This window comes from Ranitomeya imitator, chromosome 3 (assembly GCF_032444005.1).
Source record: "Ranitomeya imitator isolate aRanImi1 chromosome 3, aRanImi1.pri, whole genome shotgun sequence".
Lineage (NCBI taxonomy): Eukaryota > Metazoa > Chordata > Amphibia > Anura > Dendrobatidae > Ranitomeya > Ranitomeya imitator.
Genome location: NC_091284.1, coordinates 670,171,321 through 670,198,866, shown reverse-complemented (window position 1 = coordinate 670,198,866; position 27,546 = coordinate 670,171,321). Strand labels below are relative to the sequence as shown.

The 27,546-nt window shown below is 43.1% G+C and overlaps 1 protein-coding gene across 4 annotated transcripts in view; it reads right to left on the bottom strand.

The window, feature by feature from the left end:
• Window positions 1–27,546, bottom strand: part of CACNB3 (calcium voltage-gated channel auxiliary subunit beta 3) — a 236,927-nt gene that overhangs the window by 27,900 nt on the left and 181,481 nt on the right. For 2 of the 4 annotated variants that reach the window (XM_069758333.1, XM_069758334.1), the window contains exons 2-6: window positions 22,684–22,806; window positions 12,216–12,338; window positions 3,231–3,346; window positions 3,083–3,153; window positions 1,131–1,150 (exon numbers count right to left, since the gene is read on the bottom strand). In XM_069758333.1, the coding sequence (XP_069614434.1) occupies window positions 1,131–1,150; window positions 3,083–3,153; window positions 3,231–3,346; window positions 12,216–12,338; window positions 22,684–22,806 (453 nt within the window). Of the gene's footprint in view, window positions 1–1,130; window positions 1,151–3,082; window positions 3,154–3,230; window positions 3,347–12,215; window positions 12,339–22,683; window positions 22,807–27,546 lie in introns of those variants that run through there. The other 2 variants (XM_069758336.1, XM_069758335.1) reach the window with 2 other exon arrangements.

Below are 27,546 nucleotides of genomic sequence, written 5' to 3'. Positions count from 1 at the left end.
ATGTGCTTTTCATTAGGCTAACGGCGTGTTTAGGGCAGTATACTATGCTTTTTTTTTTGTTCATATCACAGACCGTCTTGTGCTTTAATCAGGTTAGATATTCTGTTATGTCATCTGCTAGAATAAAACGCAACCTTTGCTATAAATACTGTAGATACAATGCAAACTGTAGCATGATGTAAAATTACAGGTGGTATTAGTGGCTATTTTTAATATTTTAGCACTGGAGTGGTATTACTAATGTCTGTTTCCGGAGTTGCTCCGATTCCTTTCCATCACCTTCTGACCTAAACTGTGACTGACTGGAAGTCATAACCAACGGTCACTAGCTTGCCCAGTACACGTCTATGAAAGCCTTGTTCTGAGTCTCAGTCATAGGGCTCGAGCACACCACCGATTATATTGGCCGAGTGCTATCTGTGGTTTTCACGGATAGCACTCTCACCCATGTATTCTATGGGGCTGTGCACATGTCCCATTTTTCCTCGAATTGAGTGGTCCAAGGAAAAAAAAAAAATCGGAGACATGTCACATTTTGATTCGAGTGTTGGCTCAAAATCGTCAATGCAAATCTATGAGTCCATGAATCATATCGGACAGCACTTGGATGATATTTAAGTGTGGTCAGGTTTTCACAGACTGACAGAATGGACAAGGTAAAGAAGCTTTTTTTTCCTCTCCACCTCAGAGAAAAACTAATGCCACTTTTTTATAATGGAGAGGAAATGGTCATGTGCACCTACCCTTACATTGGGAAGTGACGTCTTCTCTGCTCAGCAAACACTTGAGTGATCTGGTAGGTCGCATGTCCAATCACAGGGATCGGAGCAGCACCAAGTACAGCAAAAGACCATGACTGATAGTAAAATACTTATTACATAGGAACGGACATTAGTGATACCACTCCAGTGCTGAAGTATTAACAAATACACCTAACGGGTACTTTAATATTACATAACGATCCATATAAATATAACTAGTATTTCCTTCCCCACTACAAGCACCAGACCCCAGCAATACTGCACGGCCGATCTGGAGCCGCTTCCCTATAAACCGCACTGCACTACATCCTTGATGTCTGGTCATTCACATTTCTATTTAGACGTGCTATCTTCATGAAGAAAACTCACCTGTTTTTGCTTCTGTTTGGCTTATTGGGGAGAAAAGCATGGATATTAAGAACATGTTAGTCACATTATAGACTTACAGAGGGAAATAAAGTTACTTAGAAGGCCTACTAAATATTCACCCTCTACCATATTCCTGGACTGACAAACATAGCATCAGGAATAATCTCAGATTACAGTTTGACAGAATTTCCCTTTAGTCTTATTGCAAAGACACAATGTCCTAATAAATAAGTTAATGGGTACGCCTCATATAGAAAGCGGTATGTGACTTAAGAACACCTTTTGGGGCAGACTTGGCGCTAACCTGTGTGGTAAGCCAAGGAGCAGGTACAGTGGTGCATGAAGTTGGCATTAGATGTGTGCCGGTACACTATGCCTCTAGAAAGCACCAAGTTATGTAGATATTCTCACCTAGAAGCAAGGTTCGTGGGGGAGAGCATCTCCTTAATACATCCAAAATTGGAAAGTGCCATGACGTTTATATTAATCAATATGACAAAACCATGCATGCTTAAATGAAGACATAAAGAGCCATAGTATCGGCTTACAGACATCTGTGGGTGCTGCGTTACATCTCTGCATACTTTGGGGTGGTATATACTGTAGCTCTGATAGGACCAGGTGTATGAGACCTCCGTTTAGGTTTGCAGAAGTTCAAACAAGTTAGGAAAACAATGAAGCGCAGGGTCCTCAGGGCATCCAGCCTCAGGACATAGTGTGCAGCCACGTCCTAAAGGTGAACATCCTGACAATGGACACCGCACTGGAGTGTTCAGTAAAGGTGCCACCATCCCTTCTGCTTTATACATGTGAATGTGACGGGTTTGCTTCTGTAATGCCATACCAAACACAGTGCTGGGATGAAGATATCACTGTGCCTGGTAAAAGCAGAAGGGGATGAGGTGCTCCAAACAATATTCTCATAATTGATGGAGGTTGCAACCGATCTCAGTCACAAACTGATGGCATACTTAAACCAAAGGTGGAATAATTGCATCACTGTGGCTGAAATACAGTATATACTGTGTTAACAAGAAAAAAAAGATGGAAAAATAAATGCTTCACTGACATAAGACCAGTGCTGTGTTTATTAATTTCCTCTTGGGAAATTTCTCCTGCATTTGTAGTTGCAATAGCAGCAGAATGAATGAAGTAACAGAGTCATTGGAAGCGATCACAGTTAATAAAGGACACATTTCCTGGTTTGTGCACACGTCATAACGGACAGACATGAAGGGAGCCTCATCCTGACACTGCATTGTACTGACTAAGGCTACGTTCACATTAGCGTTATGCGTGTTTGCGTCGGGTTTGCGTCGGGCGACGCAGCAGCGACGCATGCGTCATGCGCCCCTATATTTAACATGGGGGACGCATGCGTCTTTTTGTGCTGCGTTGTGCGACGCATACGTTTTTTTTGCCGCAAGCGTCGGGCCAAGAAAACGCAACAAGTTGCATTTTTCTTGCGTCCAAATTTCGTCAAAAAACGACGAATGCGTCGCAAAACGCAGCGTTTTTGCGTGCGTTTTGTTGCGTTTTTATTTGCGTTGTGCGTTGCGTCGCCGACGCAGCGGCGCACAATGCAAATGTGAACGTAGCCTAACTCAGTACAGCAGGGAGAAAATGAATAAGAGGCAGAAATCGTGAGGCACACTGTCAGAGATCATAAATAGTGATGAGCATAAGTGATCGGATAAAGGGTTATCCTGGTTTGGTGACCGAGTGTCTTTGGCGTGCTCGAATAATATGTTTGTGACCACGTGGTTGAACGTCTCACGGCTGTTGAGCAGCCACAACACATGCAGGGATGGCCTAACAAACTGTTGCCTATCTACTATTTAAAATGTACATTGTTAGTGGGACAATCGCTTTAAGAAAAATGTCCGCTGCATTGTTATTATGAAACAGTATTCTCTCCAAAATTATCGTTCTAGGAAAAAAACAATCCTTACCCATTGATGGGGGAGGCGAACGCCGATTGATTGAGACCATGTCTCCCAAGCCAGAAGTGGTACCCGATCGCCTGAATACAAGAAAAGAATATTACTTTGGCAATTAACCATGTGTCTTATTGAAATAATTAAGGAATGTAGAATGTACCTTGCTTTCTGCTCCTGTTTCAGTCGAATGGCCTCTAGCCTCTGAGGGCTTGGAATGAAGGCGATGTCTCCCCCCTCTTTCACTAGCCTCCCGATCCACCAGTCATTGTTGTATTTCTGGGAAGTAAGTAAAAAAGGAATGGTAAACTAGGAAATGGGTTCTTTTAGTGACATGCTCGCTGTATACGTACACTACATAACCAAAGGTAAGCCCACCTGCCACGACAAGGTGGCCTGACTCAGATGGCTTTCTACACTTAAAGGGAATCCGTCAGAACTAAATGGCTGTTCAAACCAAGCACAGGTGCTCAGTGCACCCTTGATGTAACTGAGCCATTCAACACATCTTCCCACCTACTGTTTCTGGATCGCCCCCAGACACAGGGCCACAGGTCATTCGGTACCGGTCTTTTCTGTCTCAGTTCTGGGGTTGTCACGGTGGCTGGACCCAGTCCGTGACCCTGCTAAGGGGCGTCCAATAAAAGATGATAGGAGTCTGTCAAGGTTTCGTGACGCCACCTGTGGTGTTCGGTCAGGATGACCGACGCTGCTTGGGGTCCGCTGGGGTGATGGAATGGCAGCTAGATGGTATACCTTCCCACAGGAGAAGTATGTCCCCAGGGCTTCCCAGTGATGTAGATGGCGATGGTGTGAGGTGCAGACAATAACGAGGACACAAGGTTGCAGTCTCTTTACCTCTTTACTGAAGACTTCAGGATCCGCAATCCAGAGCACGGTTAACAGGGCTATCAGAGACCAGCCGGTCCGATGGGCACTTCCAGAGTTCCCTTTGCAGGTGGAAATCAGTACCTACCACTAGCGCCTGTGTGTTGTAGTGCTACCCTGCTGAGCATTCGGAATAGTCCTCACAACTTCTGTTCTCGTTCGTTCGTTCTTTCTAATTCTTTCTCTCTCTCTCTTGTTCCAGATGTTGCTAGTTTCTCGTCCCCAGATATGTTATGGCTAGGACGCACCCGTATGACGGGAAGTCTCGGAGCTCTTCCGGGACCCTAGAGACGCCCCTCTCCACGCGTTGCCCCCTATGTCTTCGTAGGAAATTTAAGGTAGACAGCCAACCTATAATTAACTGTCCTGCAGAGTTCGAAGTAAGGCATAGAGTCAGTTACTTCCGCGGTGTTCCGGCCACCGGCTACGCGCCTCAGTAGGATGTTGCCTCGGTCTCACGACACGACTCCTACTGGCTCTCCTTTGTGCTTGATCTCGTATCTCACTGTTCCACAATACCCTTCGCTTCGTGTCTCTTTCTTAGGATACCGCCGCAAGGTAGTGCAGGCGCGGTTCCGTAATGTTCTGCTCTGTTCGCTAGGTACCTGCCAGGTTCCCACGCCCGACAGGGACCCCCCTGTTTCTTCTCCCTGCAACACCCCCTGCCACGGGATGTTGCCTGAATCCAACCCAGTCAGCTTCTGACTAACTTCCTACCCAACCTGTTGTGAATTCTGTTGTCAAGCTCCCTCCTGTGGTCATGAATGGTACTTCGGCTGGTTCTGTCCATGGGCTTCCTCTGGTGGTTGTGAGTGGAGCTGCGGCTTCTGAGTTTCCTTCTACAGGTGACGAGGTTAATTCGTTAGCTGGCTGCTCTATTTAACTCCACTTAGATCATTGCTCCATGCCACCTGTCAATGTTCCAGTATTGGTCTAGTTCTCTCTTAGATCGTTCTTGTGACCTGTCTTCCCAGCTGAAGCTAAGTTCCTGCTTGTTTTTCTCTGGTTTGCTATTTTTCTGTCCAGCTTGCTATTTTGATTTTTGTCTTGCTTGCTGGAAGCTCTGGGACGCAGAGGGAGCGCCTCCGCACCGTGGGTCGGTGCGGAGGGTCTTTTTGCGCCCTCTGCGTGGTCTTTTTGTAGGTTTTTGTGCTGACCGCAAAGTTACCTTTCCTATCCTCTGTCTGTTCAGTAAGTCGGGCCTCACTGTGCTAAATCTATTTCATCTCTGTGTTTGTAATTTTCATCTTTACTCACAGTCATTATATGTGGGGGGCTGTTATGAACAGGGGATTCAGAACCACAATGGACCTAGTGGTTAAGAGCACACAAAGTGACCTGATAGTTACTAACATAGGATGAGCTCTGAGACGTGGGAACTCTGCTGACCGCAATCCCTAATCCTATCATACCACACTAGAGGTAGCCGTGGATTGCGCCTAACGCTCCCTATGCAACTTGGCACAGCTTGAGAAACTAGCTAGCCCTGAAGATAGAAAAATAAGCCTACCTTGCCTCAGAGAAATTTCCCAAAGGAAAAGGCAGCCCCCCACATATAATAACTGTGAGTTAAGATGAAAATACAAACACAGAGATGAAATACATTTTAGCAAAGTGAGGCCCGACTTACTGAATAGACCGAGGATAGGAAAGATAGCTTTGCGGTCAGCACAAAAACCTACAAACAACCACGCAGAGGGGCAAAAAGACCCTCTGCAAGGACTAACGGTACGGAGGTGCTCCCTCTGCGTCTCAGAGCTTCCAGCAAGCAAGAAAAACCAAAATAGCAAGCTGGACAGAAAATATAGCAAACAAAAGTAACACAAGCAAAACTTAGTTTATGCAGGGCAGACAGGCCACAAGAACGATCCAGGAGAGAGCAAGACCAATACTGGAACATTGACTGGAGGCTAGGAACAAAGAACTAGGTGGAGTTAAATAGAGCAGCACCTAACGACTTAACCTCGTCACCTGAGGAAGGAAACTCAGAAGCCGCAGCCCCACTCACATCCACCAGAGGAAGCTCATAGACAGAACCAGCCGAAGTACCACTCATGACCCCAGGAGGGAGCTTGACCACAGAATTCACAACAGGGGGCTGCCTTTTCCTTTGGGGAATTTCTCTGAGGCAAGGTAGGCTTTATTTTTCTATCTCTAGGGCTAGCTAGTTTCTTAGGCTGTGTCGAGTTGCATAGGGAGCGTTAGGAGCAATCCACGGCTATTTCTAGTGTGTGTGATAGGATTAGGGATTGCGGTCAGCAGAGTTCCCACGTCTCAGAGCTCGTCCTATATTATTAGTAACTATCAGGTCATTCCGTGTGCTCTTAACCACTAGGTCCATTATTGTCCTTACCACCAGGTCATAACAGTACAGGTGGCCCAAAGTATTAATGCATCTCAATAGAGGGATAAGAGAAGTTCTGAGACCATTTTTTTTTCTTTGCAGTGTGTTTTGTCTCTCTTTTCCCCTTAACCTCTGGGTGGTTCAGGATACAGGTGTAGATATGGACATTCAAGGTCTGTCCTCTTGTATGAATAATCTCACTGCAAGGGTACAAAACATTCAAGATTTTGTGGTTCAGAATCCGATGTTAGAGCCTAGGATTCCAATTCCTGATTTGTTTTTTGGGGATAGATCTAAGTTTCTGAATTTCAAAAATAATTGTAAATTGTTTCTTGCTTTGAAACCTCGCTCCTCAGGTGACCCTGTTCAACAAGTGAAAATCATTATTTCTTTGTTACGTGGCGACCCTCAAGACTGGGCATTTTCCCTTGCGCCAGGAGATCTGGCATTGCGTGATGTTGATGCGTTTTTTCTGGCGCTCGGATTGCTTTATGATGAACCTAATTCAGTGGATCAGGCAGAGAAAATCTTGCTGGCTCTGTGTCAGGGTCAGGATGAGGTAGAAATATATTGTCAGAAGTTTAGGAAGTGGTCTGTACTCACTCAGTGGAATGAATGTGCCCTGGCAGCAATTTTCAGAAAGGGTCTCTCTGAAGCCCTTAAGGATGTCATGGTGGGATTTCCCATGCCTGCTGGTCTGAATGAGTCTATGTCTTTGGCCATTCAGATCGATCGACGCTTGCGTGAGCGTAAAGCTGTGCACCATTTGGCGGTATTATCTGAGCATAGACCTGAGCCTATGCAATGTGATAGGACTTTGACCAGAGCTGAACGGCAAGAACACAGACGTCGGAATGGGCTGTGTTTTTACTGTGGTGATTCCACTCATGCTATTTCCGATTGACCTAAGCGCACTAAGCGTTTCGCTAGGTCTGCTACCATTGGTACGGTACAGTCGAAATTTCTTTTGTCCGTTACTCTGATTTGATCTTTGTCATCCTATTCTGTTATGGCATTTGTGGATTCAGGCGCTGCCCTGAATTTGATGGACTTGGAGTTTGCTAGGCGCTGTGGTTTTTTCTTGGAGCCCTTGCAGTATCCTATTTCATTGAGAGGAATTGATGCTACGCCTTTGGCCAAGAATAAGCCTCAGTACTGGACCCAATTGACCATGTGCATGGCTCCTGCACATCAGGAGGATATTCGCTTTTTGGTGTTGCATAATCTGCATGATGTGGTCGTTTTGGGGTTGCCATGGCTACAGGTCCATAATCCAGTATTGGATTGGAAATCTATGTCTGTGTCCAGCTGGGGTTGTCAGGGGGTACATGGTGATGTTCCATTTTTGTCTATTTCGTCATCCACCCCTTCTGAAGTCCCGGAGTTTTTGTCGGATTACCGGGATGTATTTGATGAGCCCAAATCCAGTGCCCTACCTCCTCATAGGGATTACGATTGTGCTATCAATTTGATTCCTGGTAGTAAGTTTCCTAAGGGCCGACTGTTCAATTTATCTGTGCCAGAGCACGCCGCTATGCGGAGTTATGTAAAGGAATCCTTGGAGAAGGGTCATATTCGCCCGTCGTCGTCACCATTGGGAGCAGGGTTCTTTTTTGTGGCCAAGAAGGATGGTTCTTTGAGACCTTGTATTGATTACCGCCTTCTTAATAAGATCACAGTCAAATTTCAGTACCCTTTGCCGCTGCTGTCGGATTTGTTTGCTCGGATTAAGGGGGCTAGTTGGTTCACCAAGATAGATCTTTGTGGTGCGTATAATCTTGTGCGTATTAAACAGGGCGATGAATGGAAAACAGCATTTAATATGCACGAGGGCCATTTTGAGTACCTGGTTATGCCATTCGGGCTTTCCAATGCTCCATCAGTATTTCAGTCCTTTATGCATGACATCTTCCGAGAGTACCTGGATAAATTCCTGATTGTATATTTGGATGATATTTTGGTCTTCTCAGATGATTGGGAGTCTCACGTGAAGCAGGTCAGAATGGTGTTCCAGGTCCTTCGTGCGAATTCTTTGTTTGTGAAGGGGTCAAAGTGTCTCTTTGGAGTTCAGAAGGTTTCATTTTTGGGTTTCATTTTTTCCCCTTCTACTATCGAGATGGACCCTGTTAAAGTCCAGGCCATTTATGATTGGACTCAGCCGACATCTGTGAAGAGTCTGCAAAAGTTCCTGGGCTTTGCTAATTTTTATCGTCGCTTCATCAGTAATTTTTCTAGTGTTGCTAAACCGCTGACTGATTTGACCAAGAAGGGTGCTGATGTGGTCAATTGGTCTTCTGCGGCTGTGGAAGCTTTTCAGGAGTTGAAGTGTCGTTTTTCTTCTGCCCCTGTGTTGTGCCAGCCAGATGTTTCGCTTCCGTTTCAGGTCGAGGTTGATGCTTCTGAGATTGGAGCAGGGGCTGTTTTGTCGCAAAGAAGTTCTGATGGCTCGGTGATGAAACCATGTGCCTTCTTTTCTAGAAAGTTTTCGCCTGCTGAGCGCAATTATGATGTTGGCAATCGAGAGTTGTTGGCCATGAAGTGGGCATTCGAGGAGTGGCGTCATTGACTTGAAGGAGCCAAGCATCGCGTGGTGGTCTTGACGGATCACAAGAATTTGACTTATCTCGAGTCTGCCAAACGGTTGAATCCTATACAGGCTCGTTGGTCGCTATTTTTCTCCCGTTTTGATTTTGTGGTTTCGTACCTTCCAGGCTCTAAGAATGTGAAGGCTGATGCCCTGTCAAGGAGTTTTGTGCCTGACTCTCCGGGTGTTCCTGAGCCGGCAGGTATTCTCAAAGAGGGGGTAATTTTGTCTGCCATCTCCCCTGATTTGCGGCGGGTGCTGCAAAAATTTCAGGCTGATAGACCTGACCTGACCGTTGCCCAGCGGAGAAACTGTTTGTCCCTGATAAATGGACTAGTAGAGTTATCTCTGAGGTTCATTGTTCGGTGTTGGCTGGTCATCCTGGAATCTTTGGTACCAGAGATTTGGTGGCTAGATCCTTTTGGTGGCCGTCTTTGTCGCGGGATGTGCGTTCTTTTGTGCAGTCCTGTGGGACTTGTGCTCGGGCTAAGCCCTGCTGTTCTCGTGCCAGTGGGTTGCTTTTGCCCTTGCCGGTCCCGAAGAGGCCCTGGATGCATATCTCTATGGATTTTATTTCGGATCTCCCTGTCTCTCAAAAGATGTCGGTCATTTGGGTGGTTTGTGATCGCTTCTCTAAGATGGTCCATTTGGTACCCTTGTCTAAATTGCCTTCCTCCTCTGATTTGGTGCCATTGTTTTTCCAGCATGTGGTTCGTTTACATGGCATTCCGGAGAACATCGTTTCGGACAGAGGTTCCCAGTTTGTTTTGAGGTTTTGGTGAGCCTTTTGTGCTAGGATGGGCATTGATTTGTCTTTTTCCTCGGCTTTCCATCCTCAGACAAATGGCCAAACCGAACGAACTAATCAGACTTTGGAAACATATCTGAGATGCTTTGTTTCTGCTGATCAGGATGATTGGGTGTCCTTTTTGCCTTTGGCTGAGTTCGCCCTTAATAATCGGGCCAGCTCGGCTACTTTGGTTTCGCCGTTTTTCTGCAATTCTGGTTTCCATCCTCGTTTCTCTTCAGGGCAGGTTGAGTCTTCGGACTGTCCTAGTGTAGATACTGTGGTGGATAGGTTGCAGCAGATTTGGACTCATGTGGTGGACAATTTGACATTGTCCCAGGAGAAGGCTCAACGTTTCGCTAACCGCCGGCGCTGTGTGGGTCCCTGACTTCGTGTTGGGGATTTGGTTTGGTTGTCGTCTCGTTATGTTCCTATGAAAGTTTCCTCTCCTAAGTTTAAGCCTCGTTTCATTGGTCCGTATAAGATTTCTGAGGTTCTCAATCCTGTGTCGTTTCGTTTGACCGTTCCGGCTTCTTTTGCCATCCATAATGTATTCCATAGGTCATTGTTGCGGAGATACGTGGCGCCTGTGGTTCCATCCGTTGATCCTCCTGCCCCGGTGTTGGTTGAGGGGGAGTTGGAGTATGTGGTGGAGAAGATTTTGGATTCTCATATTTCGAGATGGAAACTCCAGTACCTGGTCAAGTGGAAGGGTTATGGTAGGGTCTTTGCCTCCAATGTTCATGCTGCCGATCTGGTTCGTGCCTTTCATTTTGCTCGTCCTGGTCGGCCTGGGGGCTCTGGTGAGGGTTCGGTGACCCCTCCTCAAGGGGGGGGGTACTGTTGTGAATTCTGTTGTCAAGCTCCCTCCTGTGGTCATGAATGGTACTTCGGCTGGTTCTGTCCATGGGCTTCCTCTGGTGGTTGTGAGTGGAGCTGCGGCTTCTGAGTTTCCTTCTACAGGTGACGAGGTTAATTCGTTAGCTGGCTGCTCTATTTAACTCCACTTAGATCATTGCTCCATGCCACCTGTCAATGTTCCAGTATTGGTCTAGTTCTCTCCTGGATCGTTCTTGTGACCTGTCTTCCCAGCTGAAGCTAAGTTCCTGCTTGTTTTTCTCTGGTTTGCTATTTTTCTGTCCAGCTTGCTATTTTGATTTTTGTCTTGCTTGCTGGAAGCTCTGGGACGCAGAGGGAGCGCCTCCGCACCGTGGGAGAGTCTTTTTGCGCCCTCTGCGTGGTCTTTTTGTAGGTTTTTGTGCTGACCGCAAAGTTACCTTTCCTATCCTCTGTCTGTTCAGTAAGTCGGGCCTCACTGTGCTAAATCTATTTCATCTCTGTGTTTGTAATTTTCATCTTTACTCACAGTCATTATATGTGGGGGGCTGCCTTTTCCTTTGGGGAATTTCTCTGAGGCAAGGTAGGCTTTATTTTTCTATCTCTAGGGCTAGCTAGTTTCTTAGGCTGTGTCGAGTTGCATAGGGAGCATTAGGAGCAATCCACGGCTATTTCTAGTGTGTGTGATAGGATTAGGGATTGCGGTCAGCAGAGTTCCCACGTCTCAGAGCTCGTCCTATATTATTAGTAACTATCAGGTCATTCCGTGTGCTCTTAACCACTAGGTCCATTATTGTCCTTACCACCAGGTCATAACACCAACCCCTAGTTTTACCAGTGTGAGGAGTGGCCCAATAAATAAAGCCTTTTTCTCCCCCTAGTGGCCGGAGTGTGAAGTGTAATGTGTGCTGGTGATACCTGGTCAGTAGAATTCCTTTAGTGCCATCAGACGTACCATCACCCCCCTTAGCGGCAGAGTGTCATACTGCAACGACCAGATCTCTGGGGCACTGCATTTCCTATCTATTTCTGCCCTCCTATTGCGACTATAAAACTAGCTGTCAATCAAGGTAGGGGAGGGAGGTGAAGATAATTCTAAAGCACGTAGGGTAAGGTAAAGGTGCAGTGAACTGTAGGGCCATGCCAAGGGTTCCCCAAGTGCCTTCTGTCATTGAGGTGGGCTTGATCATTTGATTAAAAGATGTGGTAATAACCTTTTATTTATAAGCATCGTCTCTCCCGGGGATCGCATGTATGTGATTTATCTGGAGGAGAAGAGAGTGAAGCCAGCGCTGATTGGGATCACGTGAGATAACAATGTCACGCAATCCATGGGAGAGGCAGTGCCGACACCGCTAGAGCAACACCGGCAGAGTGTATAGGTGTTACTGTTTTACAAGGGGGAAACATAGGGCTTGAGAATGGGTGGTCTGAGTAGTGGAAAACCCCCTTAACTTGTCTTCCTCACTTAAATGGGAGTAAACTGGAAAGCTGAAGTACCAGGCACAGCTGCTCATAAGGGAATGCCACTGTGCCCAGGTAAATCGATCATATCAATATCAGGTCTTACTGAAATGTCCACCAAATACAACATTTGCATCTTTTGCTTAAAATTGCTTATACATACATAGGTGTTAAATGAAATAATACATATGATTAGAATACAATATCCTTTCTGCATTTCAACTTCACTTATTTTCATGTTCACCTCTTTGATATGTAGAAAATCTTTGGCTTCAAAGTTGATAGCAGTTCCCTGAACTGGGCATTCTTCATCCAAAGCTCCACAGTAACTGACATTGGTCCTAACGGCAAATGCAACGGGCTTGAGCTGCAGAAGGAAATGGCGTTTAGTAAGTTTCTCATAAATGATTGGTAATGATTATATTATCTTATCATATGATCAGTTATCACATTATATCTGGACTCTATGGGTAGGCTTAGATGTTGTACACAGAGAAAATCCCCCCATAAAAACATCTGCATGTGATTGTGGGAGGTCTAACCCCCTGTACACCATCAGATAACAGAATGGCTGAATAGGGCAAAGATGGAGAAGCAGGTGCAGCAAAACAGGCAATACTGTATGAATCAAGGTTTTCATATGGTCTTCATCATTTATTGTGACGCCGGATATACACTTTTCTAGAATGTTGAAGCACAGTAGCAATTTTCAGGCAAAGTGTATTTTTCCAATAGCAGGTTAATCCAGGCATCCAGCAGGGATGTAATTACAGAATGTGCAGCAAACGTGCAGTTAACTATAGTTCACATCATTCAATGTAAAGAAGCATCCTGTTGTAATATCTGACTTCGTTAAAGCAGGAATGTGGAGAACAACACATTTAAGGCTGATGGATCACTACATTGCTCACCATAAAACTGCAAATACAACTCAACTAATATTTTTTTGCACTGAATTGATCGTGCTAATGAAAACTAATCTCTAAATCAACTGGTCATTGTTAAGAAAACAGTGATATATGTGGGGATGAAAGCGTACAGCAAACCTCCAGTGCCCTTTACTGCCTCACTACAATAAGGAATATGTCCAATCAGCGGCAGTCAGTGGACCAGGACCGATTTGGCGGCTCATCAGTGCAATACTTACTCCCTAGTTAGAATACTCAGGACTGATTTCATCACAACTGCTCTTCTGCATTAACCCCTGGATGCACATTCTGGTTTGACCTCAGACTGTGTAGACTTTGTCTTCTTTTTTGGCTCCTGCTACCTATGACTCTGTTTTTTGGTTCCGATCCTGTCCTTCCGCTGGTTTGATGTTTTTTACTTAGTTTTCTTCACCAGTAAACAACTACTATGTTCTACAGACATAATCTGAGAGACACTGCAACAAACTCAAGATCCCATTTGACAGGTTAAAGGAGTTGTTTCACTGACAGAATAGGTCATCAATGTGAGATTGAGGGGTGCAGGGTGTTGTACCCCCACTAATCTGCTGCAGGAACTGACATCATAAATGGGGTGGAACACTGCAACCCCCTACATTACTTAGTGGCCTCCAACCAGTACTACAGTTTATCTCACATGCACCCCTGTAAAGGGTGAAAACCAAGGAGAACCTTAGACTGCGCTAATAGTGGCCAACGAAAGGTCTGATTCTGGAAGATTGTTTTGGAGTTCACAAATTTGGTACAATGCTACAGAATTCATTTATTGGTTGTTTTTGGCTTGTAATCATGGAGTGGCAAGCTGGGCCAGTTTCAGACAAAGTGGATCCCGGGACTAAACTTTAAAGTGGGGCCCCAAATGCTAACATATTGCACCATCACAGAAAAACATTTTGGTTGCATTTACATGCGCTGAGTTGAGGCCGTTAAATGAGTGTGATCGACAATTTTAAAGTCGTTTGACACTTGTTTCCCTGCCTCTTTACACTAGCTGAGGAAGAATAATGGGCACAGAGCGATCACTAGAAGATCAATCTGTCCCCATACAGTATCATGTTATCAGCAACATATCTGCATTTTTCACAGGGCAATGTGCTGCTAAGAAAAATGATTTTAGTTCCTGCATAAACAATCCAATCACTTGATGAATAGGCATCATTTTGCTCAATTAGCATAATGCACCCCATTGTCGTCAGCATAGTATAATGCGCCCCATAGTCCTCCATATAGTATAATGCACACCCCATAGTCCTCCATATAGTATAATGCACACCTCATAGTCCTCCATGTAGTATAATGTGCACCATAGTCTTCCACATAGTATAATACCCTCCCCATAGTCCAATGCTCTCCCTATAGTCCTCTATATAGTATAATACCCTCCCCATAGTCCAATGCTCTCCCTATAGTCCTCTATATAGTATAATACACTCCCCATAGTCCTCAATATGGTATAACGCATCCCATAGTCCTCCATATAGTATAATGCACACCCCATAGTCCTCCATACAGTATAATGCACTCCCCATAGTCCTCCATATAGTATAATACACTAGACATAGTCTTCCATACAGTATAATGCACAGCCCATAGTCCTCAATATAGTATAATGCTCTATTAATCCTCCATATTGTATAATGCACCCCCATAGTCCTCCATGTTGTGCAATGCACTCCCCATATTTAAAATGCAACACCTTGTCCTTCATATAATATAATGCATTACCTATAGTCCTACATATAGTATAATGCATCGACCATACAGTATAATACACAGCCAATAGTCCTTGATAGAGTATAATGCAGTCCCCATATAGTATAATGCAGCCCCCATATAGTACATATAGTATAATGCATTCCTCATAGTCCTCAATACTCAATAGAGTGCAATGTGGCCCCATACAGTGCAATCCCGTTCCATAGAGTATGATGCAGCCTCATATAGTAGAATGCAGCCTCATATAGTATAAAGCAGCCTCATAAAGTATAATGCTGTCCCACAGAGTATAATTCAGCCCCACAGAGTATAATGAAACCCCATAGAGTACAATGTAGGCCTACAGAACACAATGCAGCCCCACAGAGTATAATGCCGCCCCATAGAGTGTAATGCCGCCCCAGAGTATAATGCCGCCCCATAGAGTAGAATGCAGCCTTATTGAGTATAATGCAGCCCCCATAAAATATAATGCAGCCCAACAGAGTATAAAACAGCCCCCATAGAGTATAATGCAGTCCCATAGAGTACATATAGTAATGCACACCCCATATTACTTCAGTATTATGGCCACCACAATGTACTCACTGATTTTTTTTGTTAAAAAAAAAAAACATACTCACCTCTCTCCCCATTCCCCCACTGCACCAGTCTCAGCAACGTGTCTCATCAGCAGTGTGGCGCGTGATGAAATGAAGTCATCAGTCATTGCGCCTGTTGTGTCAGACGCAGAGGGGAAATGATGGTAGAGGGAGCGTTATCTGACGCTCTCTCTTCCATCATTGCTTTCAACTGTATCGGCATGATACAGTGGAAAGCCAAATACGGGTTGGCGAAGCCGGCGCTGGTACCGGACTCCCTAACTCACCCAAAAGTGGGATGCCACTGGCTGGGGGCCCTAGCGGGATGGGTGCCCTAGGAAAATGCCTAGTTTACCTGCCCCTAATGCTGGCCCAGGTGGCAGGTACTAATGGGAGTACATATACATATACAGGGTCTTGCAAAATTATTCACCCCATGGGCTTTTTACCTATTTTGTTACCTTTGTTTAAATACTTTTGTAATCCAAATTGTGTGTGATGCATCAGCACTAAATAGTCTAAGTTTTTCAAGACAAGAAACGCTTTTCACCTATTCACATTTCGAAGAGGGGGTGCGGGTTGATTAGATGGAGATAGACAAACCTTGGCACTAATGTACAAGGTGTGAGATAGGGGAAAGAAATTATTGAGAATTACCGGTTGTTCCAAGTTCACTCCAATATGGAATAACCATAAGTTGGCTGAGTTTGGCAAATTAAAGTGGTTTGGGGGTTGGGAGCTGAGGGGAATACAAACGGTAGAAAATGGCACACTCAAGAGCTTCACTAAACTTCAACAAGAGTATGAGCTTTCCCGGGCTTCTTTTTTCCAATACCTACAATTGAGACATGCGTTCCAAATTCAGTTTTGTGATGCAGTACCTGTAATTCAAAAAAGCTATGCCCTGGAATCATTAGCATCAGCAAAGTATACAACTGGTCTAATCTCAAGACTATATCAGCAACTACTGAAGTCCCGTTTTAGTGGCCATAATTGGACAGTAAAATTAAAATGGGAGGAGGATGTGGGGCAGATCACGTAAGAGCAATGGAAGGAATTGTTGGAGCATATCCCTAGACTATCCCAATGTGAATCTCAGAGACTCTTGCAGATATACCTCATACATAGGGTATATAGAACGTCAAGCTTCCTTTTTAAGATTGGGCTTCGCCCAAATGCAGAATGCCCTAGATGTGGGTGTAGGACGCACATTTAATGTTTTGGGAATGTATTAGTTTGGGCTCATATTGGACAAATACCTTGGCTCTAAAACAAAGGGTTTTTGGGGTACAACTTCAGGTGGCCCATAAGATATGTGGGTTGGGGTATCTGACAGAGTCGACAGATTTTGAATCCTCATAAGATATTGGATTATTACGAATACTATATTTCACTTGCAAACTCGTTTCATTGCATTTGTTGGATGCGCAGCCTCCGTCAATCAACGAATTAATAAATGGAATTAATGATAACATTTGGTTCAAATGGGGGTACAGTATATATAAAAAGAAAATCAATAAAGAAATTTGAAAATATATGGGGAACCTTGCCAAATGCTCCAGGTCTACCATCTGGTGCATAATTGAGAGGTTATGACAGTTAAGGGTTACAGTATTTCTGAGTGACAGTCAAAGTGGTTGCTTACAGTCAAAGTTCAGGGCCGACTCTTGAATGTCAGTCAATTCAGGATATATGTGGTATATTGAAATATGTATGGGGTTTATTCTGGTTTGCTATTTGGGGAAGAGGGGTTGGGGAAAGTTATTAGTTCTTATTTTTTTATAATGAACAATAAAAAAAGAGCTAGAGATGTTTATATAACTGAACAGTGTTTACGTTTAATGGATAAAAATACTGATGACTATGATGTAACCATAAACATGTTGACTTGTAATATTGTTGTCTTTCTTATCAATAAAAAGACCTGATTAAAAAAACTAGTCTAAGTTGGTGAAGTGAGAAAAATATATGCATTAATTACATTTATGGGATCAAATAACTAAAAATTGGCATGTGCATGTGTATTTACCCTTTTTGCGATGAAGCACATACAAATTTCTGGTGCAAGCAAGAGTGTCACATGTCTGTCAGTATATAACTACCTTTTCTGAAAGGCCACAGAGGGTGCAACACCATTATGCAAGAGGCACCACCAACCAAACAACACCATGAAGACCAAGGAGGTCTCCAAACAAGTCAGGGACAAAGTTGTTGAGATGTACAAGTCAGAGTTGGGTTATAAAAAAATATCCCAACCTCTGATGTTCCCCCGGAGCACCATCAAATCCATTATCATCTATTAGAAAGAACATGGTACTACAACAAACCTGCCAAGAGAGGGCCACCCACCAATGCTCTCAGCCCGGGCAAGGAGGACATTAATCCAAGAGGCAGCACAGAGACCAAAGGTAACCCTGATGGAGCTGCAGAGTTCCGAAGCAGAGATTGGAGTATTTGTCCATATGACCAAAATAAGCTGTAAACTTCATAGATGTTGCCTTTATGGAAGATTTTGCAGAAAAAATCCTTTACTTGCACACAACAATTGCAAGGTTCCTTTTGAAATGGTCAGAAGACATGTGGGAAACTTCCCAAATGTTCTGAGGAAAGTGCTGTGGCCAGATTAGACCAAAATTGAGCTTTTTGCCCACCAAGGTAAACACTATGTCTGGTGCCAAACCAATACAGCTCATCACCATCCCCACAGTGAAACATGGTGGTGGCAGCATTAGGCTATGGGATGTTTTTCAGCAGCAGGGATGGGGAAAATGGTCAAAGGGAAGATGGAAGGTGCAAAATACAGGAATATTCTTGAGCAAAACCTGTTTCAGTCTGTAAATGACTTGAGATTGGGACGTAGGTTCACCTTCCAACAAGACAATGACCCAAAGCATACTGCTAAAGCAAAGCTTGAATGGTTTAAGGGGAAATGTGTAAATGTTTTGGAGTGGCTCATCCTCAGCCCAGACCTTAATCCAATTGAGAATCTTATCCAAAGCGACTAGCAATTGTAATTGTTGCAAAAAGGAGACTCTGCAAAGTACTGACTTTAGAGAGGTGAATGATTATACACACTGAAGTTTTCAGTTATTTTGTCCTATTTGTTGTTTGCTTCACACACAAAAAAAAAGAAAACCAAATGCTTACAGTTGTAGGCATGTCGTTTACATGAACTGATTCAAACCCTCAAACAAACAGTGAAATTCCTGGTTGACAGGAAGCAAAACAAAAAAAAAATGTCAAGGGGGTGAATACATTCTCAAGCCACTCTACAGATGGTGGTACTTGGGCTGCTGCATGAGATCTGCCTTCGATGTGGCACTGTGGAGGGAAATAGAACAATGTTGAAAAGAAGTCAGTTAACTTATCGGCGTTGTCCACCGGAAGGCATGCATGACCCCTCATCTCATGTGTCCTCATCTCTGTACATATACAGAAATACAATTTTTGCAATAATTCAAGAATGAATACAATATGAATTATTTATTGTAATTCAAAAACGTTACATTTTGTGTGAAAGGGTTTATTTCAGGAACTTTAATCTTGATGTATTATGCTTAGGATAGGCCATCAACATCAGACTGGTGGGGACAGCTTCACCTACACCTTGAGACTCAAGGACTCATGAGCTGCAATACTGGACAACCACTACAAAATCTACTGAGCTTTGCCTGATAAAAGGGGATTCGGTGTTCACTAGTCCCTTCAATCACCTGATCAGAATATGAAGCTCTTTTGTAGCTATTGTTCAACTCAGGAGCAAATCTTTTTTTCCCACCAGATACAAGACGTACATAAGGGAAAACATGGACAGGCAGCACATAGTTTCTGATAATACATACATATGATAGACAAGGAAAGTAATTCCTTTATTTTTTCAAATGTCTGTATGATGTGAATACTGAATTTTACCATTTTATGCCATTTTCTTATTCACTTGGACAATACATTTATATAGTTATACAGAGATAAATTACAATCAATATCTAATGGGAGAAACAGGAAATACACTGCAATGTAATTGGTTCATTCACTAAAATAATCCTAAAAGAACCTGTCATGTCCAAAAACATTATTTACCTGCAGGTATAAGATTAATCCTCAAGTAAATAGCATTTAAATCATGTCTGGCAGGCAACTGGAGCAGCGGCTACAGGGAGAAAATTAAGTTGTATGCTCCCTGAAGCCAGTCATCGAGGCGGTACAGAGAGAGGTTACAATCACCGCTGTAATCACTTGTCGGCACTTTGACAGCCTGCTCTGCACATACACGCTGCAGGGCAGTCTGTCAATCAGAGTGCAGGGGAGTGATTACAGTGCTCTCACTGTATAGTGAGTGATGAGTGTAACTGCTCCTCACACCGCCCCGATGACTGGAAGCAAATGGCTTCAGGGAAAATATAACATAATTTTCTCCCTGCAGCTGTCACACCAGTTGCCTGTTAGAAATGGTTTCAATGCTATTTACCTGCCAATTATTACTAAATTCTGCAGGTATACAGCATTTTTTGTGTTTTTATTTCTCCTTAATCCTATAGTGCTTGCTTCAGGACACTTTTACCTTACCAGATGCCATGCCCTGTTTTCAGGAAAACTAGGGAATATGAGTAGACATAAGTGTGAGTATAAAACATATAGACTCTATTGTAATTAGCCATATTAGAATGCAGTGTTTCTAAACCAGAATGTTTAAAACAATAAGCTTATTTATTCAAAAATCAATATATATTGCAAGACAAGTAAAATAGATTGGTGCCTCAAACCAAACTAACAGAGGCCAGCAAGAAGTAGGACAACGCACAATTATAGGATGAGGAAAGCTATCCACTATAACAATTGATATTTATTGGTAATGTTGGAGTACATATACAATCAACAGAAATGTTGCATATTCTCAATTAGGAAATAATAATCCAATATTAGCAACTAAATCTGTCTGTGTTGCTAGTATGACAGATGTGAGAGATAAGGGAGCATATCCACCACTCCAAAAACAAGTACTAAGGGCATGGTTCAGCCATCAATAGAAAAACAAACAGCCACTACAAATGCATGGTCCCTTCATATACCCATGCACACAAAAACAGAACAGTACCCATTCGTCAACATATTACCTAGATGCGTGTCCACCAAAATTTCACTGCCAAGTGGCAGGCTGAGCCTCCGGACCCCGACGCGCGTTTCGCGGTTGCTTCTTCCTGGGGGTGTGTCCATTTACGGGTGTCATATGACTTATACCATCACGCGGCCAATCAAAATAGAATGGGAGGAGTTACACCATCATGAAACCAATGAGTGTAGGCGGGTGTGTCTATAAGCGGGCGTCATATGACTCATGCCGTCAAGTGGCCAATCCAAGTGGGAGGAGCTACTCCATCATACCACCAATGAGTGCAGGCAATAGGGTTTAAAAAAAAAATAAGTGTGAGTGTAATTTAACATACTGACTGCATTACGAGTGCAAGATGGCGACACCGACGCCTGCATTAAGAATAGCTGATCAGAGCATGAAGACCCCCCACAGGACACCCCGAAGCATGAGCATAACATTAATTCAAAACTGAAAATAAAGATCAAACAACTACCACAAGACGGATTTTATCAACCAGGTATCATTTTAATAAGTATAACAGTGCCAACCTGACACTGTCTGTAGGTTACTGTGCACAATTCTGCTGACAGATTCACTTTGAGAGACAGATTGGCTTTCCGGAGACAGGTCCTAGGAAAGGACGCCTAGCCACCAGACCTCAAGCTTATAATGCAGAAAGGTAATGGACTTAGAGCAGGACTGAGAAACTGGGACTAGTGAAGGGTCCTGAGTGGATGATCCAGGATGCCAGTAGTGGAAGAAATAGGACACAGAACCGCTGAAAAAGTAAAGGAGACTTGTTGATCAGGACAGTAGCACTAAAGTGGGGTTGTGGTGAAGTATGAGAAACATGGGGCACAGAGGTCCCTGGAGTATACTACTAAGGAAGGATACTGTGTAGAAAATGCTTCATGCTGCAAAGAAAATGTTCATAAGACTTTGTATCCGCTATCTCCTGTATATAACCCTTATCAAGTTTCTGTTTAGTAAAGAGTTCATTTCTGAAAGGTGGTCTCCATCACTGAACTGTAAAACATCTGGTCCTGCAAACCAGAAACATCAATTATATGTGGCCTGCACTGCCCTCACAACACCCATCAAAGACCTCCACTTTCATGTAACGTGCTGGGGCACCCGTGCCACGTTATACCAATATCCAACAAAATTCTTCAGGATCAGTTCAACACAAACATTAAAAAAACAAGCTAATTTGCTGGGGTTATGACTACTGGAATCCTCAATCATCCAATGTTGTGAATTCTGCTCTTGGGTTCCCTCCAGTGGTTGTAGGTGGGAATGCAGTTGTCTCTGAGTCACAGACCTGGCCAGGTGTATCGGATGATTACAATTCTGATTGGGATATTTAATTGGGCAGGATCCATTAGCCCTTGCCAGTAGTCAATGTTCCTTGTGAGGTGTTGGATCACTTTCTGGCTTCTCCTGCTCGCTGCCTATTTCAGCAAAGATAAGTGTTTGGTTTTTATTTCTGTGGCACACTGCCAGTGTGCTTGTTTCAGTTTTATTCCTGCTCTGATTATAGGATTCACTGGAGTTGCAGATTTATGCTCCTACATCTTTAGTTAGTTGTAGGAAGTTTTTGTATATTCTGCTGTGGATGTTTTGAAGGGTTTTAATACTGACCGCACAGAACTCTGTCCTATCCTGTCCTATCTAGCTAGAGTGGCCTCCTGTGCTAATCCTGTTTTTCTGCCTGTGTATGTTTTTTCCTCTCCGACTCACCGCCAATATTTGTGGGGGGCTGTCTATCCTTTGGGGATTTTCTCTGAGGCAAGATAGTATTCCTATTTCCATCTTTAGGGGTATTTAGTTCTCCGGCTGTGACGAGGTGTCTAGGTGTGTTAGGTACACTCCACGGCTACTTCTAGTTGCGGTGTTAAGTTCAGGATTGCAGTCAGTACAGTGGCCACTTTCTCCAGTGAAAGTTCTCATGCAGCTCCTAGGTCACCGGATCATAACATCCAAAGATTCAGGCTGTGGAGTCCTGCATACAGGGCTCTGCATCCCCATCTTGAATGGAGCAGAGGTGTGCTTTCTTGGCCTCTGATCCATTTATGATCAACAGGACTACCAGAAACAGTTACATTTAAATGGTTGAGGGATAACATTTTTTTTGTGTGAATAACCCTTTAAGGTAGGCAATTTAAAAATGAAAGCTTGAGGGATGGTGTGATTTAGAGATTTACAATACATAAAGATTCTGTAAAACTGTCTGCAGAGCTCTAAGATAAAAATGCCTTAGATTACCAGTATAATTGTAAGAGAAAACAAATAATAACATGTTTCAAACACATTATGGAGATTCATTACAAAATGTAGAGCAAACGCTTTATGACAAAAATGTAGCTGGGTACATACCCTGGCTCTGTCGAGCTGTTGCTGAGCCTGCCTCTCCACCTCGCGGCGGGCAGCCTCCCGATCCTCCTCCAGTGACACGTCGGAGTCTAACGATGGACGACTTGTGTAGGAATCAGCTGAACCCTGCATAGAAAACATATTTTTTTAAAGGAATTATTCCTTGGGTTGCCATAATTTAATTTTACATTTGGATATTCTGAGATAAAGCATTCAATGCAGAATACTTTACAAAATACACATGAAATGCATTGTCAGTCAAAAGCAAGACCCAAAACAGCAAAACGGGAACAGACAGATGAACAATGCCAAGGTGCAAGTTAGAGAAGTGCACAATGCTTAAAAACCTTAGCTGAGTTTGTCAGATTTTTTAGGCACAGGAAACTTGCCACTAAAACAAATTGCCTTCGAATGTATTTAAAACCAGCAGTGACGCTCATGGACACAAATGTGAAACCTCTGGTAAATGGTTGTGGCCTGTGTGATACCATCAATCTGTTCTCGACTCTCATATAATGACAACATGTCAAAGACAAGACTGATCTTGAGTAATAAAGTACACCGTAATCTCTTCTTACAGACTGGTGCACACTACCACATTACATACTAACATAGTTATTAAGGTTGAAGGAAGACTTTAAGTCCATCTAGTTCAACCCATAGCCTAACCTAACATGCCCTAACATGTTGATCCAGAGGAAGGCAAAAAAACCCATGTGGCAAAGAGTAAGCTCCACATTGGGGAAAAAAATTCCAAGCTCCAAGGTGTGCACTGCTGTAACAAGGACCAAGGTCCACAGCTGCCTACCCCATTCAGGGGTATCTATACAGAATACAAAATGCTCCATCAGATGCCATATTTTAGAAACATTTCTACTAAAAGGCACTGCCTCTGTAGTGCGGAGTTGTATGGTCACTATATCACTCGGTGGCGTGCAAGGACATTGTGTACTTCTGTAGAGGCTCCATGTGCATGAAGCCTCTCCTGACCCTGTGTCAGTAACGAGATCCACCCAAAAGCAGCCAAAAAAAGGTAGAACTGCCAAAGTTATCCATCCTCTCAAGTAAAACCCAGAAAAGCTACAGAAATTGAGTGTTTTCATGAAATTTGTCCCAGTGTTCAAAGGAAGTGATTTTTTTTAAAATGATGTGTGTGTCTGAAAAAAAGTACTTTTCTAAAAAAAAGAAAATTGCTGATCTAGTGTTTTTTTTTCTACTTTATGTATTTTATTTCAACTACGGGCTGCGATATGAATTTGCTTCTGTGTAATGTGCAAGTAATTAACTATTCCACAAAGCAGATACAGCTTGATAAAACTGTCCAATTACTTTTGGTCCCTTTAAAAAGAGGCAGCTACATATTGAAGAGACGTCATTCCTATACTCTTACTCCACTTAGGATGTGAAAACCCTCAAATTAAAGCTGAGAGTCTGCACTTCAAGGCCATGTTGATTATATCTGCATATTGAATATGTTTTCATACCAAAACACGAGTTACTGTCCAAATATTTTTGGACCCAAGTGGATTACAGGAGAAGTATGGTGCAGCTCAACGCGATGCACTGGGCTCCACTTCACCTGCTGAGCCCACGCAGACCAGGACCTGAACACTGTAATCTTTACATTGCCAGCTTCTGGCAACACAAGTCGTGGAGAAGGCAGACGGTATCTAAGAGGTGAAGGGCCACGGCGTTGTGTAAATAGTGGGTGGAAAGAAGATTCCTAGTGAGCGACACTACCATCCACCAACACAAGGGAGATAATAGCCGTACTTAGCTACATGCTCTGTATATCACAGTGCCATCACCAATAGTCTAAAAAAGGGCTACATTTCCAAACCTCGTGAACCACTGATAAATCTGGAGAACTTCAGACTGTCTAAAATAAACTGTGATCATAAATGGCGTCCTCTCCTCTCCTTTTCTCTATATTGCTCTTTCTCTTCCTCTATATAATTTAGAACTGTGCAAAAAATGTTGGTAGGTACCGTATGTAAAAAATGCTACAAAGTAAGAATCCTTTCAATTAAAGTACAACGTTAGTAAACAAAAAAGAAATCTAAATCAAATCAATATTGGATGTGACCATTTGGATTTTGTTTATTAATAAAAAGAATAAACCATTAACACTTCTATTTTTGAAAGTGGTTTTACTTTGCAGCATTTTTTTCCATTCCTGCCTAAAACGTTTGCACAGTACTAATAGTAAAATATATAAATATTAAAGTATTCTTTTCATGCATTTTAAATATACATATACTAGATGGTGGCCCGATTCTAACGCATCGGGTATTCTAGAATATGCATGTCCACGTAGTATATTGCCCAGCCACGTAGTATATTGCCCAGCCACGTAGTATATTGCCCAGCCACGTAGTATATTGCCCAGACACGTAGTATATTTCCCAGCCACCTAGTATATTGCACAGCCACAGAGTATACAGCACAGAGCCATGTAGTATACAGACTTAAAATAAAAAATAAACATATACTCACCCTCCGTTGAAGTCCTGGCGCCTGTGTGCGGTGCACACGGCAGCTTCCGGTCCCAGGGTTGGTATGGGCGCATGACCTGTGATGACGTCACGGTCACATGACCGTGACGTCATGGCAGGTCCTTGTCGCATACCATCCTTGCCACCGGAACCTGCCGCTTGCATGGAGCGGTTACCGGAGCGTTGCGAGGTGCGGGAAAGGCGCCGGAATGTGAGTATATGATTCTTTTTTATGTTTTTTATTTATTATTTTTAAACATTAGATCTTAGATACATAGGCAGCATCAATAGTGAAAAAGTTGGTTACACAGGGTTGATAGCAGCGTTAATGGAGTGCGTTACACCGTGGCATAACGCGGTCCATTAGCACTGCCATTAACCCTGTGTGAGGGCTGAATGGAGGGGAGTACGGAGCGGGCACTAACTGCGGGGAGGAAGGAGCGACCATGTTGCCGCCGGACTGCGCCCGTTGCTGATTGGTCGTGGCAATGGTCATGGGCGTTTTGCCATGACCAATCAGCGACTTGGATTCCATGACAGACAGAGGCAGCGACCAATGAATATCCGTGACAGAAAGAAAGACAGACAGACAGAAGGACAGAAAGACGGAAGTGACCCTTAGACAATTATATAGTAGATATATCATATTGAAAAAATTTTATTATTTTACAACACATTCACTTTAAGACTGATCCTACATCATATGCTTCAAATCCCAATGTAACAGCTTCCACACACAACCAGATCCTAGGACAATGTTTTAACAAAGCACAGATTCTTGGCTGGACCTGTTCCCATCACGAACAAAAGTTCCTTAATCTCTGCTGTAGAATAAATGATAGTACTTTTTTCTGGTACTCTGCAAATTTCAGCATTTTTAAAAATAGATGTGTAAAAATTGTATTTTTATCTTTATATAACAAAGATGAACAATTCACAAATGTGCAAGATAAGCAAAGTTTATATTCCACAAGCAATAATGATCCCTCACAATAAGTATCGCAGAAAACGTGATTGGATACAGTCAACTTGAATTACGTGTAAACATTAGGAATCATTATTAAATTTTATTCTAAAATGATGACAATTCACAATCAAAATAGGAAGATGAAATATTATTCTGAAGGCTTATCATAGATCATGGATATTCGGCGTTTGCGTTGCTGTGTTTTTTTTTCGCAAATAGGACACTATTCTAAGAGGCGTGTTAGCTGTCCCTTGGTGTATTTAATATGGTTAATCTTTATTTTCAATTGGTCTATTGCCAGGTATACAATACTGACAAAACTTTATCAATAATTAATACTTCTTCATACAGGGCAATGTACTAAATCATATGTAGTAATTGAAAGAATACACCCATAAGCCATATAATGAAAGGACCGTTCTCTATTGGATGTGTGTATCTATGGACTTGTTGTGTTTCATTGAGCCACAATTTGGAGAAATGTAGTGGAGTTAAGGTTACCAACTAATAAATGGTGTAAAGAAGAGTAGAAAGGTGATCAATGTGCAAAATGTCATGATCCAGACTGGGTTTTGAGTCCTGTCTTCCCCTTTCCTGGTCTGATTATGTCAGGGGTTAACTTTTCTCAGCCTCAGTCTGGTCTCAGGTTTGCTATTAAGCCCCCCCTGTGTCCTGCAGATCATGTCAGTTATAGTTTCTGCCTAGTGCTGCTGTAGCTGACTCTGATTGCTCCTATTTGTTCTGCTGCATTTGCTGTCCAAACCCGTGTCTCTGTTTTCCCCTGTTCCTGTCTTGACTCTGTGTTTCCATTTAGTGTGTAGATCCTTGGTTTGACTTGGCATGTATCCTGACCTGTTTCTGTCCTTAGTCTTATCCGCTCCTGAACGTTACTGACCTCCTGGCTTGTCTCTGACCGTGAGTTTGCTTATTCCTTTGGTACTGCGCTACAGTCTAGGATTTGACCCGATTTGTTTTGACTATTTTGCTGCTACATGTGGTAGCCTCACTGTTGCAATGCAGGTTAGCATTGTTTAGGTACAGACCTGCTTCCTCTCTACTGCCATCTAGTGAAGCCTGCACCTAACTGCATTGCAGCAGAATGACACAAAAGTTGCCCGTTCTGACAATTGGTGGAGATCTCAGAGGTTGGACAGCCACAAATCTATAAGTTATTACCTATTCTTTGGTAATGTTAAACCAAACTTTACTCTTTAAAATGAGAATGATTGTTAAAGCAACCCTCCATCAGATATTAATTGTGAATTTACATTTTCTAAAGTATATTTGCTATATCTAATTTCCTTTCTATTCATATTCACAGTGTGAATAAAAAAACTTGCAAACGCTCGAAAGTTGCGCACATTTTAAATGTGTGCATCATGCATGACAAAGGTTGAAGAAATG